At 35.9% G+C, this 17354-nt stretch overlaps 1 protein-coding gene across 1 annotated transcript in view; it reads right to left on the bottom strand.

The window, feature by feature from the left end:
* YIPF4 (Yip1 domain family member 4) overlaps positions 1-17354 on the bottom strand; it is a 28706-nt gene that overhangs the window by 6233 nt on the left and 5119 nt on the right. The window contains exons 2-4 of the mRNA XM_038561216.1: positions 9229-9382; positions 7651-7822; positions 4889-4966 (exon numbers count right to left, since the gene is read on the bottom strand). Of these exons, the coding sequence (XP_038417144.1) occupies positions 4889-4966; positions 7651-7822; positions 9229-9382 (404 nt within the window). The remainder of the gene's footprint in view (positions 1-4888; positions 4967-7650; positions 7823-9228; positions 9383-17354) is intronic.

Here is a 17354-nt window from a genome sequence, read left to right as displayed (position 1 = left end):
TGACTGAGCCAGGCTCTTAAGATCTAGGTCTCTTAACTCTTACATCAATAATCCTAAATTGCCAAAACATTTACTGATATCTATTTTCATGTAAATATTATACAGGGTTATATCAAAGATACAATAAATAATATGTGAACAAATATAATTTTAAGTCTCTATCGAATTATTTTAAATTTTCATATGTAGAATGAAAAAGTTTCATAAATAAATGTTATTCTAAAGTTTTATTTAAAAAAAAAAGCAAAAAAAAAAGTCTTATTTATTTGAGAGAGGGGAAGAGAGAACAGGGAGAGGAGCACAGAGGGAAGGACAAGCAGACTACCCCTTGAGCAGGGAGCCCAATGTGGGGCTTGATCCCAGGACCCTGAGACCATGACCTGAGCTAAAGGCAGATGCCCAACCCACTGAGCCACCCAGGTGCCCCAATAAATGTTATTCTAAATTTATTCAACAGTTTTAGGTTAAAATGATGGATTGAACACATTTATCTAATATTATTACCTCTTGAAACTATACTAAAAGGGAAGGGGGAAAAACTATCTAATCTATCTATTTAATCTACCTTCCTACCTACCTACCTACCTACCTACCTACCTACCTACCTACCTACATGGGGCAGGGGGGTAGCAAGGCAGAGGGAGAGAGTCTCAAGCAGAGTCTATGCAGAGTGGGAACCTAATTTGGGGCTTGACTTCAGGATCCTGAGGGCACAACCAGAGCAAAACCAAGATTTGGATACCCAAGGGACTGCATCACTCAGTTGCCTCCCGAAAAATCTTTTTAAAAAAGGCATAAGGGATCCCTGGGTGGCGCAGCGGTTTAGCGCCTGCCTTTGGCCCAGGGCGTGATCCTGGAGACCCGGGATCGAATCCCACGTCGGGCTCCCGGTGCATGGAGCCTGCTTCTCCCTCTGCCTGTGTCTCTGCCTCTCTCTCTCTCTCTCTCTCTGTGACTATCATAAATAAATAAAAATTAAAAAAAAAAATCTTAAAACCAACCATACAAAACATTGGGGGCGAAATGTAGTCCAGTAAACAAACTTATTTATAAAAAAAAAAAAAAAAAAAAAAAAAAAAAAAAGGCATAAACAATGGAAACTAAACCATTAAATAATCATGGGATGTAAAAACATTGTACACACCTGGGAGAAACAAAGTAATAGTAAAATCCAGAGGCTATATAGGTTGGTCATTGTATAAAGGAGGACTGATTCCTAACTGATATATTAAAAATTTATAAACCTAAAGGTACATCTCAGCACTCACCACAGGAAGTGATAAGTAAAGGCTCAATGGGCTGTGGATGAAACCCCTGAGCACTCTAAGAACACAGATAATGCAGATCAAGTTCATTCTCATTACTTATATACCTTAGTTTATTCATAATAATTTAAGTCCCAAAGTACATATAAAATCATGAATAAAATGGGAAAAAAATAACACTATCAAAAGGACCAGGAACAAAAGTCTGATTCTAAACTCTAGGTTTAGATCAGACACATGAAAAAAAGAGAATGAGTGTAATGAAAGAAAAGCCATTTGTAAGAATCAAAGTGTTATTTTGTGTAAGATAACTCTATTATTTGGAGAAAATAAAGTTTGATGAAAGCTATTTCCTCATCTTTATAGTAATTTCCAGTTGTGACACTTTATGAATGATGGTATCTTCATATCATTCTTTGCATTCTCCCTAGTGTATAATTATATATTCTATATCATGAAATAAAAGTATGTTGTTTTATTATATTAATAAATGACAATTTTATTTTTAAAATATTTTACTTTATTTATTTGAGAGAGAACACAAGCAGGGGCAGGGACAAGGGGAAAGGGACAAGCAGACTCCCTGCAAAGCAGGAAATCTGACATGGGGCTCAATCCCAGGACCTCAAGGTCATGACCCAAACTGAAGGCAGACACCTTTACCAACTGAGCCACCTGGGCACCCCAACATAATTTTCTTTAAAAAAAAAGAGGCTTCTACAGAAGAGCAGGACATAGGACAACAGCAACATAATTTTGGAAGCTGGAAAACAGATGAAAAAGAGCTAAGTAACTGACTTGGCAGATCGTTCTACAAAATGTGAAAAAAAGGGCTCAAGGTCTCTGCATTTAGCAATCAACGCTCATGGAGTCAGCACCCACAAGGTAACTCTGCCTGAGATCCACTCTGCTTTATTCTTTCCACAGAATAAACTGTTAAGAGGAGAGAGAGAAAAAAAAAAAGAATAAACTCGTAGAATTCCTAGGAATTCAGTCTTATTTAATGGGGCAGCAGTTCTCAAAGTGTGCCTCATGGGCCATGGAGGGTCCCAGAGACTCTTCCAGAAGACGAAGGTCAAAACTATTTTCTATAAAAATAATAAAACATTTTTTGGCTTCTCACTGGGTTCACATTGGTACTCACAAAGAAAAACAACAGTGGGTAAAAAGTGCTACTTTATCCTGAATCAAGGTGGCACAACTATGCTAGTAGTTACTGTACTCTTTACTACTACACAATCACAGAAAAAGAAAAAAAAAGCTAGTTTCACTAAGAATGTCCTTAATGAAGGGGGTACCTGAGTGGCTCAGTAGTTGAGTGTCTCCCTTCGGCTCTGGTCATGATCCTGGGGTCCTGGGATTGAGTCCCACATCAAGCTCCCTGCAGGGAGCCTGCTTCTCCCTCTGCCTATGTCTCTGTCTCTCTCTGTGTGTCTCTCATGAATAAATAAATAAAATCTTTAAATTAAAAAAAAAAGAATGTCCTTAATGAAGCAGTTAAAATAATTTTATTGAATATCAACTTTTGAATATGTCTTTTTAATATTCTGTACAACAAAATGAGAAGTACACAGAAAGCATTTCTACTATATTCTGGTTCAATGTTATCCCAAGGAAAAGCACTTACACAACTATTTGAGTAAAGAGCTGAATTAGATGTGTTTACCATGAAACACCATTTTTACTTGAAACAACTGAGAGATAAGCTATGATTATTCAAAGTTGGATATCTGTAAGCATGTTCTTAAAAATAAATGATGGGAACCTACTGCTTTAAGGAAAACTGAGTATTTGTTGCAAATGATAAAATTCTATCTTTTGTTGTTTTTTTTTTTAATTTTTTTATTTATTTATGATAGTCACAGAGAGAGAGAGAGAGAGAGGGGGGCAGAGACACAGGCAGAGGGAGAAGCAGGCTCCATGCACCGGGAGCCCGATGTGGGATTCGATCCCGGGTCTCCAGGATCGCGCCCTGGGCCAAAGGCAGGCGCCAAACCGCTGCGCCACCCAGGGATCCCAAAATTCTATCTTTTAAGCAAAAATTAGAATTTTGGAAACCTTGTATCTACACTATAAGCTTAACAGTTTTCCAATACACATTTCTGATGAGGTGGGTGGTAATATTAATGAAAATGATTTTCTGATATGGCACAATGAGTCATGTCAACATTTGTAAGATTTGCAAACCTCAGTGAACCATTGTTTTCCAAGTGACTATGCATGGTAAAAAGATCCACCCAAAGTGAATTTTAATGAAACAGAGTAAGAAAAATTCATTAATATTGTTTGAGATTCCTTACTGCAACAAAACTGCAGTACCTTACTACTGAAACTGTTACTTGTTGAATGTAGGTGTAGTATCAAAAAAGAATATTCACAAACATCTGAAAAAGCTATTAAAATACTCTTCCTTTGGGGAGCCTGGGTGGCTCCGCTGGTTAAGCGCCTGCCTTCGGCTCAGGTCAGGATACCAGGGCCCTGGGATCAAGCCCTGTGTGGGCTCCCTGCTCAGGGGTGAGTCTGCTTCATCCTTTCCCTCTGCCGCTCCCCATGCTTGTGTTCTCTCTTTCTCTCAAAGAAATAAATAAAATCTTAAAAAAAAAAAAAAAAAAAAAAAGATACTCTTCCTCTTCCAATTATATATCTGGTTAAGGCCTTATTTTTCTCATATACTTTAACCAAAATAATGTATTAAAACAGACTGAAAGTAGAAAGCAGATATTACATACTAGTTTCCACTAAGCCATACATTAAAGCTATTTGCAAAAATGTAAAATAAGGTCACTCATTGCTCTTTTGTTTTGAAAAAGTTGTTTTTCTTTAGAATATCTTATCTATGGGACACTTAGGTGGCGTAGTCATTTGAGTGTCCAGACTATTGGTTTTGGCTCAAGTCCTAAAATCTGCACTCAGCATGGAAGTCTGCTTAAGACTCTGGATTTCCCTCTCCCTCTGCCCCTCCCCACTGCTTTCTCACTCTCTCTCAAATATATAAGTAAATAAATCTTAAAAAAATAAAGTAGGGCAGCCCGGGTGGCTCAGCGGTTTAGCACCACCTTCAGCCCAGGGCCTGATCCTGGAGACCCAGGATTAAGTCCCATGTCAGGCTCCCTGCATAGAGCCTGCTTCTCCCTCTGCCTGTGTCTCTGCCTCTCTCTCTCTCTCATGAATAAATAAATTAAAATCTTTAAAAAAAAAAGTATTTCTTTATGTTAAAATATATTTGATCTTATTTTTAAATCAATACATACATACTTAAAATCTTAATTTTAATTTCTAACATGAGGAGTATTGATAAATATAACCAATGCAAAGAAATCTCTTTGGGTACCTGAGACCAAAAGTTTGAGAACTGCTGTACTAGAGAATAAAGGATATGCTTCCCTAAAAAGCTGTAAATTACTTACAAGTGGTATGGGATCTTTTCTTTCTTCTTTTTTTCTTATAACATTTATAGAGTATGTACAATACTAATATGTTTATCATCTTAAGGGTAGTATAACTTAAGAGCAATTCTAGGTCAAGAAAGAGTTACGATGAATAAAGCTACTGATAATATCTACAATACCAAAAATAAAGTTTATGATAAGAAATGAAGGCTATTTTCAAAATTAACTACTTACTTCTCCACCAAGAACTCTGGCCAGTAAGAAAATTGTTAGGGAACCAAATATCCAAATGGTTATAATCCATGAGACCACCTTAAAGGGGAAAAAAATCATGCAATTAATATCTTTGCACCAAATAAGCTGACAATTTCCCTGGAAGTCAATTCTCTGCTAATATAAGATAGTTTGGTATACCAAATCTCAGGTCATAGAGAGTTTGAGTTCCCAGGTATCTTTCCAAAACCCAGTAAGAATGCAATATGTTAATACAATTTTACTTCCAAATTGAAAATTTAGCAATGATCAATTGCCTTAGGAAATCTCAGTATTTCAATATCTATGATCAAATATTACTGTAAAAAAAGAACAAAGTATTTACATCCAAACCTCTGGTTTACAACATCTTGTGAAGAAAATTCATCCCTGAAAGAAGTTATAGGTCTTCTCCGGAGGTCTTTAAAATTTACATTAATTATAAATGTATCTAAGTGATAGATAAGTGGAAGATGTTTCGGACAATTTTAACTCCTAAGACTTAGTGTAATAATGATACATGCCTCTATTTCCGAGTTTTGTCTGCTTGTAGAGTCTAGATATAATGAAGCCCCAACAGCAAAATAGGTATATTTATTGCCCAGATCCTGGTTTCTAAATATCATTCCCTGATAAAAGGAACTAGGATTCCTTTGATAAATAATTGAATCCAAAACTGCGACAGGAAAGATAAAAAGAGGGATCCCTGGGTGGCGCAGCGGTTTAGCGCCTGCCTTTGGCCCAGGGCGCGATCCTGGAGACCTGGGATCGAGTCCCACGTCAGGCTCCCGGTGTATGGAGCCTGCTTCTCCCTCTGCCTGTGTCTCTGCCTCTCTCGCTCTCTCTGTGTGTGACTATCATAAATAAAAAAAAAAAAAAAAAAAAAAAGGAAAGATAAAAAGATGATCCCGGAACAGTCTGTGGAGTTAGAAGGAAAGGAAATGCTCAAAAAACAATGGGAAGATGTCCAAAGGACATAGAAGCCAACCTGAAGGAGTTCCCAATTGCTAACGATGGAATAATCTCAATAAAATAAATGATAGCATTGGGTTATAATTCAGAAAATAAAATAAACATTCATTATTCTATACTGACATGAATAAATAAAACAATGATTAAGCAGTGACAAAGAAGGAATAGCTGTTCCATAGAGAAGACCAATTAATACAAGGGAAAGGAATGACGAAAACTGAAAACCGCCATTCAGTAAACAATATAGTAGTAATTGTTACACTCAAGATCCATGCATAGATGCTAAACTAGTGGGCAAAGTTTGATGGGAAACATGATGTCTACATAGTCATAAAGTATCTCCATAAAATATTTATTTATTAATTAAAAAGGGGGAAAACAGTAACTTTACAGTGGAGGAATTGGGCAGACACCAACCATCACCTAATTAAGCAACCGATATTAACAGCACCAGGAAAAAATATACGAATATCACATACTCCCTGATAGTATACTGAGGTGGACACAAAGTAGTATCCTTGCAAAAATTCAGGACCCCAATCTAGTAATGAGAAAACATCAAGCAAGACCAAACTAAGCAACATTCTATGGAGGAGTAATCTGTTTTTAGCTTTACAATCCTTTGTTCAAATGAAAGATTACACAAAATAGTAAGATATAAATTACTGATCTAAGGTAAATATTAATAAGACTAGTGTTGTATTATGTTAAGATTCTTGATGTTGTGAGATTATTCTGGATTATCCAGATGAGCACCAAATGTAATCACAACCGTACTTAAAAAAAGGAGGCAGAGAAAGTTCTGACTACAGTAGAGAATAAGGTAATGTGACCATGGTAACAGAGATTGTAGTAATGCCTCCAGAAACCAAGGAATACCGACAGCCTCTAAACATGGAAAGAGGTGATCAACAGAATCTGCCCTGGAGCCTATAAAGAAACCAGGCCTGCTAATATTTTGATCTTAGCTCCTTCAAGCCCATTTTGGATTTCTGACTTCCAGAACTGTAAAAGAATAAAATTCCACTGTTTTAAGTCACAAAACTTGTGGAAATCTGTTACAGAAGCAATGAGAAATGAATTCATTTCCAAATCATTCTGTGATAGTTATTTTTTACTTCCCTAAAGCCTTAAACTAGGGACTAAGGAGTAATGTATGTATGTTGTGTTTTGATAATAAAGATAAAACCCGTTAGTAGAGCAAAGTATTATATAAAAACAAATTCTGATGGAATCCTTGTCATTATTTATTAAAATATTTATTATTATTTTTTAAAGTAAGCTCTAGGTCCAATGTAGGGCTCGAATTCACAATGCTGAGATCAAGAGTTGTATGCTCCACTAACCAAGTCAGCCAGGAGCCCCTAAAATATTTATCTTAAAAATGAGTAAAAGGTAAGAACATGTTCTGAGTATTGTGTTTCAAACTCTTCATCCCTTGGGGGAAATCTTAAAGGGCAAGGGCAGCCCTTTTGGTCATTTCTAGTCAGTGGTCACTTCTGTTCAGCTGAGAGTAGTCCCATCTGTTTACCCAGGTTTCCATCCAAGTATTAATATTTTATGTGAATGATGATATAAAAGTTTGGAAAGCATTAATCTAAGGTACTCCTCCACTTAATTAAAAAGAGTTCTAGAGATGAACAAGTTAGAAATAATGTGTTAAAGTAAAGTATTTCAGAAATATATAACGTAGTATTACAGTTAATGTTTGGCTAGTTTTAATTTTAAACTTTTAAAATATTTCAAATTTGTATAAGGCAACATATACTTACCCTAAACTGTCCATATAATGATATCATGGAAAAGAAAAGAACAACAGCCAGAGGACCCCAGAAGTCAGGATTGTCTCTCACCACTTGTCTATTGAAACCAAGTGATGGCATTGGCATCAAAACACACCGGATTTTGTAGTAAATATCCTTTAGATCGATATCCAATTCCTCCCTACAATATATAATAAAAATTCTTAAAACGCACACACTTCTGAATACTGAGACAGCTGCAATAAAATTTAAGAAAAGTCTGAATATGACAGTGTCACCTCCATAGGTCAACAAAGCATTGCATCTGAAGTACAGTATTTCACTGATTCCATGGTGTACACTTTCAACATTCTTTTTTTTTTTAAGATTTTATTTATTTATTCATGAGAGACAGAGAGAGAGAGAGAGAGAGAGGCAGAGACACAAGGCAGAGGGAGAAGCAGGCTCCATGCAGGGAGCCCAACGTGGGACTCTATCCCGGGTCTCCAGGATCAGGCCCTGGGCTGAAGTCGGCGCTCAACCGCTGAGCCACCCAGGATGCCTACACTTTCAATATTCTAACACCTCTGATCTGCCTTTCCATTTTCCAGTATCCTAGAGGCACTACAACTTTGAATAAAATCTTCTGCTTGAGCCCTTCTTGGTCCATATTGCTAATTCAGTCTGCAATCCTATATGAGTGCTAGTGTGGGGTTTCCACTCTTAAGGGAAACTTTTCTTCCAACAACCCACCCACTGCCAAATTGAGACAAGCAAATGTCCTTGCTGTCTTTTTGTATGATGGGTTATTTCTCATTTAACCTTACACTAAGGAGACAGCCCTTTAATGTCTTAGCTTTATGCTGCCTTACATACTGTTTCCTCCTATTGACAAAAATAACTGCATCTTGCAATTGTTTTATATTTGATGAAATATGGTACATTAATAGTAAGAAACATAATGTTTTAGCATTTAATCTGCCATTACCAGAGATTAATCTGATAATGCCTCAATTTTAAAGAGCCATAGGTTCTTTCCCAAGTTGTTCAATTCTTTACCTTTTTTCCCCCAAAATGATAATCACTTAAATAATTTCAAGTACCATGAAGAAAGTGAAAGATTCCTCATAGTGGTAGCTCGAGAATTTCCATATGGGAGAGATTTTGGAGCGCTGATCTTTTCAGAAGTTTTAATTTGCCTTATACTGAATTGCCACAGCAAGCATCCTGCTTTTTTACTTAGACTGAATGTTTATTTGGGATAGTTATAGGCCCAAGTAAGCCCTAATAATTTGGAGTTTATGGTGTGTGTGTGTGTGTGTGTATGTGTGTGTGTGTGCGTGTGTGTGTGTGTGTGTGTGAGAAAGAGAGGGAAAGAAAAAGAGAGATACAGAATTATGATTTTTCCAGTTTTTGCCATTCAATAGACTAAAAACACTCTCATTATTTTAACTTTTCTAATTACTAGTAAAAGTGACAACTATCTAGAAGTTTAGACCAAAAAGGTTAAGATTTGCCATACTTGTCTTTAAATAACATGAAAGAATATAACCATCCCATAGATTAGTTCTAAAAAACAGAAAATATATATTACTAATTTTTACATACAAGAGTGGCTTATTATCTTCAGGATCATCATCTTCAACTTCCAAAAGCCAACCATATCCTCTTTGTCTCAGAAATGTAGTAGCTGTAGATTCTTTAATAAAATCTCCGCCAAGGTTTAATTTGACATCTGGAGATGCTATTGAACCACTGAGATCTTAGGAGAAGAGAGGACAAAACTTTAAATCAAGGTAAAAATGTGTGAATCTTAATCAACATTAGCATAATATTCAAGTAAAATAATGATCATTTGAAGATCTCTAACAATGAACATCTGCTATTGCATACAATCCTCATATTTTATAGCTGATAAATATCTAAAAATCATCTTTTATTTGACAGGAAAATGAAAGATGAGAAAAGTAAAGACATTTAAAAGATTTCAGATAATTAGCTAGACTAGGAAAAAAACTAGACTTATAATAGCAACTTTATATGGAAAATATATACAAAATATACTACATGATATCATTTTGGATTCCCTTCATTATTATGCACACTATGTACTTCGGAACAAAGTGACTATACAAATACTTCCTAAAGGCTTTATACACATGTATACATATAAACAATTGCATATAATTTGCTAAAGAAAAATTGTAGGGACGCCTGGGTGGCTCAGCGGTTGAGCATCTGGGCATCCTAGAGTTCCGGGATTGAGTCCTACATCGGATTCCTGCAAGGAGCCTGTTTCTCCTCCCTCTGCCTGTGTCTCCGCCTCTCTCTCTCTCTCTCTGTGTCTCTCATGAATAAATAAATAAAATCTTTAAAAAAAAAGAAAAGAAAAATTGTAGGTAATTTTCCCCTACATTTTCATGTATTTATTTACATATTCTTGCATTTAAATCACCAAATATTGATGCTCAGTGCTTTGTATATTAGTGCTTGGTTCTGGATAAATTTGACTAGTAAGAATTCCTGATATTTCAGCTCTATTCTTTATATAATGACATCATCTTTAGTTTGGATAAAAATGAAGGTGCTTTGGGGTTTCTGTTTTGCTTTTAGGTCAGTTCTAAAAAGGGAGTGAATCAGTTATTCACATACAAAATAAGTCTCATTCTAGTCTGACCAGTGCCTTAGAGGTCATGGATAATTTTAATAGTACAAATGCACATTTTCTGGTTGGAAAGAAAATGTTAAGAATAAAGGAATTGAGGTCATATGGGAATGAAGAAAAAAAAAATCTGTAGGACTAGACATATGCACTATTAAACAATCATCAATGCTGTTAACTAGAAGTCACATGACTAGAGTGTACTTTAGAAAATTCTCTTGGCAAGGACAAACATTAACAAAGACTCTACTTCCCCGGAGATTATATAGAGAAAATCATTAGTCTCTGTCTCCAGTTTCCTATTCAAAACTCTTTCCAGATTTAATAGTATATGATTCTAAAAAGTTTTTATAAAGGAGTTTACTCAGCTAGAAATAAAATCCAAGTACTTTTGAATTTGCTGTCCTTTCCTACTTAGTTTAAAAATAGTCCCTATAAAAAAAAAATAGTCCCTATAAATGCTATCATAGAATCTTGTGACTAAAATATTTTCCAAAACCACTTTCTGCTTGTTTTAATCTAAATTGAAAAATAAATAAAAGGGGTGAAATTTAACTAAGATTCCATCTCCAATAGGTACAAAGAGTGCTTTTCTTGATTTAACAAGAGGAAGATTTAGCTCAGGAAGTGATTAGTACAGCAGTAACATTAAAGGTTTTAAAATTATGAGGCAGGAAAGGACCTTAACAACTGTTTCCGGGCCTCCAAAAAGAACTGCACTTAAAGTCTTTAATCTAAACCAAAAAAGGATATATAAATTATACTGCTAAGAAATGCTGTGATAAAGAATTATATGTTTAGCAGTTTGTCATAGCACATATGTCAGAACCTCAAAAAGGCACCTTTAGCTTATGATTTTGTCGTTTTTTCATCCCATTTAATAAAGTAGGAAAGTATCATGGACATATGCAGGAATGCCAGTAACAGCAGTTTGACACATCCCGTAATGTCCCCAAAATATAATTAGGTGTGGGTGAGAAGAACCAATAGAAAAATAAAGAACAAAACACAACAAAACAAAAAATGCTAGTTAGCTTAATACGTTAACAAGTTAACAAGAATATTAGAAAACAAGAAGATTCCAAACTACTCCAGGAGCACAGGTGTCTTAAGTTAAACCAGAGTAAGAACCAGCTAGCTTGGTTATCAACTCTAGGATAGGTTATCATAAAACACTAATTTTAAATTAATTATTTCTTGCTATATTATTTTAATATTCTCATCATTTGCTAAGTAAAAACAACATAAAGGTAGTAAATGTAAGTGGATTTAAAAGAAAATAATCTTTGAAACAACCTACTGCAAAAAGAAATCTTAAAAATGTTTCCACCTGTTTGCCTCAGTGACAAGAATAAGTTTCAAATTTTACTGAAAGTTACCTGGGGCAGCCCGGGTGGCTCAGTGGTTTAGCGCCCCCTTCAGCCCGGGGCGTGATCCTGGAGACCCAGGATCGAGTCCCAGTTCAGGCTCCCCGTATGGAGCCTGCTTCTCCCTCTGCCTGTGTCTCTGCCTCTCTCTCTCTCTCTCTCTCTCTCTCGAATAAATAAATAAAATCTTTTTTAAAAAGTTACCTAGAAAAACTGCAGAAGATTTAATAGTAATTTCCCTCACCCCTTTAAACTCAAGTGTATTACTAGATGAGGAATCTTTCATGTGAATTTTCTCTTCAGCTTAACTTCACTTGGAAAGATGAGGGAGAACTTGGTCAGTGCTGTCGGATCTATACTCAGGATGAGATTTACTGATCTCCTCTCCTACACAAGTTCTAGATTTCTGAGAAAGAAGAGTATCCTACAATGAACAATTAACATTTTGTTGATACTTATTAGCTTCTTATATATGTGAAGAAGCGTTTTCTTACTTAAGCAACAAGGATAAAAATCATCTCATTTGAAAATGAAATCCATATGTGCTTAAATCTAAAACAGAACTGAGTGCACGGCAAAACAAGAACATATTTCACACTGAAAGGATAAATTATATCATTCCATTTTAGAGATAAAAATATTTAATGCTTGCATAGGTCAATGAAAGAGATCAAGAAACCAATGCAAGTAAATAATGATCTTATCACTGCTACCCTTACATTGGAGTTTGATCATGTTACTCCACAAGAAAAATTTTAAAAGCTTCATATAAAATTGTGTCTTAGGCTATATTTTTATTCATATTATTTTGATTTATGGTTTGAGTACCCTTACTATTCACTATTGTCTGTAAATTTTTATATTGTATATAATATTAATTAAAATTAATTAAATCAGGGTACCTGGCTGGCTCAGTTAGAAGAGTATGTGATTCTTTTCAAAGTCATAAGTTCCAGCCATACTGGCTGTAGAAATTACTCAAAAATAAATAAATAAATAAATAAATAAATAAATAAATAAATAAATAAACTTAAGAAAAAAAAAATCAAAAATCTCCTGAACCTGCCTTTGGAAAAACTAAATCTCATTTTGGCCTAAATGTTAATTTCACAGAAATTTCTTTTGTCTTATGAATCATTTAAGTGAACTTTTTATTTTGAAGTGATTATAGAGTCACAGGAAATTGCAAAAATAGTACAGAAAGGTTCCATGTATCCTTCACCCAACTTCTGCCAATGGGTACCATGTTATATAATCACCAAACCAGGACACTAACATTGATACAGTTTCCAGACCTTATTCAAATTTTACCGGTCTTACATGCACTTATTTGGGTGTGTATGTATATACAGTTCTGTGCAATTTTATCACTTTTATAGATATATATAATGCCTATGAATTTAAAATTTATGAAAAGTTTTTTATTTTTATTTTTTAAAGATCTTACGTATTTACTCATAAGAGACACAGAGAGAGGCAGAGACACAGGCAAAGGGAGAAAGAGGCTCACTGCAGGGAGACTGATGTGGGGCTCGATCCTGGGACTTCAGGATCACGCCCTGAGGCCAAAGACAGAAGCCCAACCGCTGAGCCACCCAGGTGTCCCGAAAACAGTTTGTTTTAAATGGTAAACCTTGCTTAACTACCCTTTGTCACCCCAAGAAAGGCTAGCTAAAAAGTCATTTTCAAGTTTCAAACAGGGAAGAAAAGCTCTTCATGCACCCATTATATACCACATATCATACTTCATTAGCCTATTGTAAGGAAGATATTAGTGATAATATCTAAACGAATGTAACTTTTTAAAAAAATAAACTCTATACTCAGCACAGAGCCCAATACAAGCCTTGAAATCACGACTCTGAGATCAAGATCTGAGTTGAGATCAAGAGTTCGTCACTTACTGAGCCACACAGGTGCCCCTACATGAATATAATTTAAAAAAAATCAAGTACAAAATTTTTATTTAAAAAACTAACAATTCCTTTGTCTACACTACTAACTTGTATTCGAGATAATATCCTTTCTGGGGAGGGGGAAATTCACACAAAGAGTAGGCTAAATGTTTGGCCACCTTGGGATGCCTGTGTGGCTCAGCAGTTGGGCATCTGCCTTTGAGCAAATCCCGGGATTGAGTCCCACATCGGGCTCCCTGCATGGAGCCTGCTTCTCCCTCTGCCTGTGTCTCTGCCTCTCTCTCTCTCTCTCTCTCTCTCTCTCTGTATCGCTCATGAATAAATAAATAAAATCTTTAAAAAAAAATGTTTGGCCACCTTAACAGAAAATTATCACTTACTCAAAAGAATACTGATAATAATTATTGGATTATTATATCTACAATTTACTGATTACATTAATGTACTATGAGCTCTAGACACTATGATTTCTATATAGGAGTGTCTTAGTCTGTTCAGGCTGCTATAACAAAAGACCATGGACTGGGTGCCTTATAAATAATAGAAATTTATTTCTCACATTTCTAGAGGCTGGAGTGTAAGATCAGGATGCCAGCAGGGTCAGATAAGGGCCCTCTTCTGGCTTACAGACTTTTCCTCGAATCCTAACAGACAAGTAGCAGATAGGAAGCTCTGTACAGTCTTTTTTATGAAAACATTATTCCCATTTATGAGAGCTCCACTCTTGTAACCTAACTACCTCCCCAAAGCTCCCCACCTCCTAACACCATCACACTGGGCATTAGGATTTCAATATAATGAATTGTGGGGGGATAACCAAACATTCAGACCATAACAGGGTTAAGAAGACTGAAGAAGGTTTTTTTTTTTTTTTTTTTTTGAGCAAAAAGCAATATACTGAGCCCAGTCTGCTTCTATAGACTTATACAATCAATTGTCAGTTTAACATTTCCTTTTAACTATGTCAAAAGCACCTAAAATTCAATATTCCAAAACTGAATTCTTGGTACCTAAAGTCTTCCTCCAGTGAATGGTACCATTATCCACTCAGCATTATAAACTGGAAGCTTGATTATCTTTGACAGTTTCCTTCATTCACATGCTCCCTGCTCCATCCAACCCACCTAAATTGTCACTTTCACCTCTAAATATTTTTGAACTTGGGGCACCTGGGTGGCTCAGTGGTTGAGCATTTGCCTTTGGTTCAGTTTGTGATCCCAGGGTCTTAAGATCAAGTCTGCAATGGGCTCCCCGTGGGAAGCCTGCTTCTCCCTCTGCTTGTGTTTCTGCCTCTGTGTGTTTCTCATGCATAAATAAATAAAATCTTAAAAAAAATGCTTTTGAACTTGTCCACTTTTCTCCATTTCTACTCCCAGCACAAGCTAGAGCAAACTACATCTCCTGCCTGCATGACTATAATAGTTTACCAACTGCTTTCTCCCTAGTTATTCTTGTCTCCTTTCAATCCATTCTCTGAATTGTAGCCAGAAAAATCTTTCTAAAATGCAATTCCTTCACTCTCCTGTTTTATTTATTTATTTTTTTCACTCTCCTGTTTTAAATCCTTCAGTGGCCTTCTAGCCATACTAAGCCTCTCAGGTTCTTTAAATGAACCAGGATCCCTTTTACCTGGTATGAACACCAGGCTATTTTCTCCAACTTCAGATAATTAAGTGTCATCCATTCTCAGTCGTCATATGTACTTGCTTAAGGAAATTTTCCTTGATCTCCCAGACTAGATTAGATTCCTTTCATAGTCTGCTGGACTTTTCCTTCAAAGCATTTATCACTGTTTATAATAATATTATTTGTGTGATTATTTGGTTAATATTTTTAAGTTCTATGATGGCATGAACTAAGTGTTTTTGCTGTAGTTTTATCTTGAACATATTTCCCCACTACTTATAACAGTGCCTGGCCCATAATAGGCGACCAACAAATGTGTACTGGTGGAATTAATTAATGAATGGAAGGGCAAATAGCTCCATATGGCTTAAATAAATAAGTTACATTAAAGGCTTTTTATTTTTTTAAGGCTTTTTAATAGAGCAAATATACAAAATTAGATTTGTATTTTGGAAACATAATCTTAGCTGCACGATGGAAGGCTGATTTAAGAGGGGAGAGATCGGAAAAGGGAGTATGCTCAGGAGGCTACATTATAAATGAGAAACAAAGACTAAAACCAAGGTAGTATCAGTAGAGAAAGAATAGACTTACTATATAGTTATTCTGGAGGTAGTATGAAATACTTTGATGACCAACTAAATATGAGAAAATGAGAAAGAGACTGAAGTCAAGTTTCTAGCCCTTGGCAAGAAGAACTAAGTTACAAACATTGCCATTTTTACTTTAGTACCTAGTTTTCAATATTGATTAATTAATCTAACAATTAATATTTATGAATTACTTAGCTTATTTCTTTGATGCCCTTAGAGGACTATGAAGAAGTGAGACACTTCGAGGAGTTTAAAATCTAATTTATAGTACTGTATATCCCAACAATGGAACATTATTAGGAATACAGGCTGCACCATGGATGAAATATGAAAACCTATGTTGAGTAAAAGACATCTGACACAAAAAGTCACATATTACTTCACTTACATGAAATGTCCAGAAAAGGCAAATCTATAGGGACAGAAAGTAAATTATTGGTTGCAAGGGGCTGGGAGACAATGAAGAATCACTAAAAATAGGTATGCGGTTGCTTTTTTTGGAGTGATGAGATGTTCTAGGGTTAGACAGTGGTGGTGGTTGCACAACTTTGTGAATAAACTAAAAACTGATTGTATGCTTTCAATGGGTGAAGTTTATGGCACATAAATTATATCTCAATTAAAAAATCTAACTGAGGGGATCCCTGGGTGGCGCAGCGGTTTGGCGCCTGCCTTTGGCCCAGGGCGCGATCCTGGAGACCCGGGATCGAATCCCACGTCGGGCTCCCGGTGCATGGAGCCTGCTTCTCCCTCTGCCTGTGTCTCTGCCTCATTCTCTCTCTCTCTCTGTGACTATCACAAATAAATAAAAATTTAAAAAAAAAAAAAAATCTAACTGAGGTAACATGTAACATAAAACCCTATTAATACTGTAAAACACACTCTTCTGTAGGTCAACGGCAATGCAAATTGCCAAGTGATCATAGGTGCCAGGGGAATAAGTAGGCTTAAGCTACCAGAGAGGTGGACAGAAAGGCTTTGTGGAAACAGAACCTGAATTTGGCCATGAGGGATGGCCAGATAAGCAGTGAAAGAATGAGAAGAGAAATCATTCCAAAGAAAAGAAATGGCAAGAACAAAGGCATAGAAGCTGAAGGTTTCCCAAGGGAAAGAGTTCATCCCCAAAAGCTATAGAAGACAGGGTGGGGACAAATTTTTAAGAGCATAAGTATCAAGCAAAAAACAAACTTGTCTTTATAGGTAAGTGTTTCTTTATGCATGTTCTGTGGAATCTGGATCCTATGACATGCCCTTCACAAAAGGCTTCTGATATTCACTAAATTTGGGAAATCCTACATACTACATACAACCCCCACTTGGTGTTTCAGAACTAATATTGGCATATTAAAGGCTCTGGAAATCCTGCATTAAGGAAATAAGTTTAACATTACTTGTCATGTGTCAAATTATGTTGTCATAGAACCTTTCGCTGCTGGGAAACACTGCTGAAGATACTTCTGCTGAGGAAAGGAAGCAATTGAAGTGCCAACAGAGCGGTGGGATTGCTGGATGCTGAGGAAACAGGAAATAACAGTCTAGCTGTGAAAATAAGGAAAAAGGGAAGTAGATC

Source organism: Canis lupus, chromosome 17, assembly GCF_011100685.1.
Source record: "Canis lupus familiaris isolate Mischka breed German Shepherd chromosome 17, alternate assembly UU_Cfam_GSD_1.0, whole genome shotgun sequence".
In the NCBI taxonomy this organism is placed as follows: Eukaryota; Metazoa; Chordata; class Mammalia; order Carnivora; family Canidae; genus Canis; species Canis lupus.
Note: the sequence above shows the minus strand (reverse complement) of the source record. Positions and strands in the feature narration are given on the sequence as shown.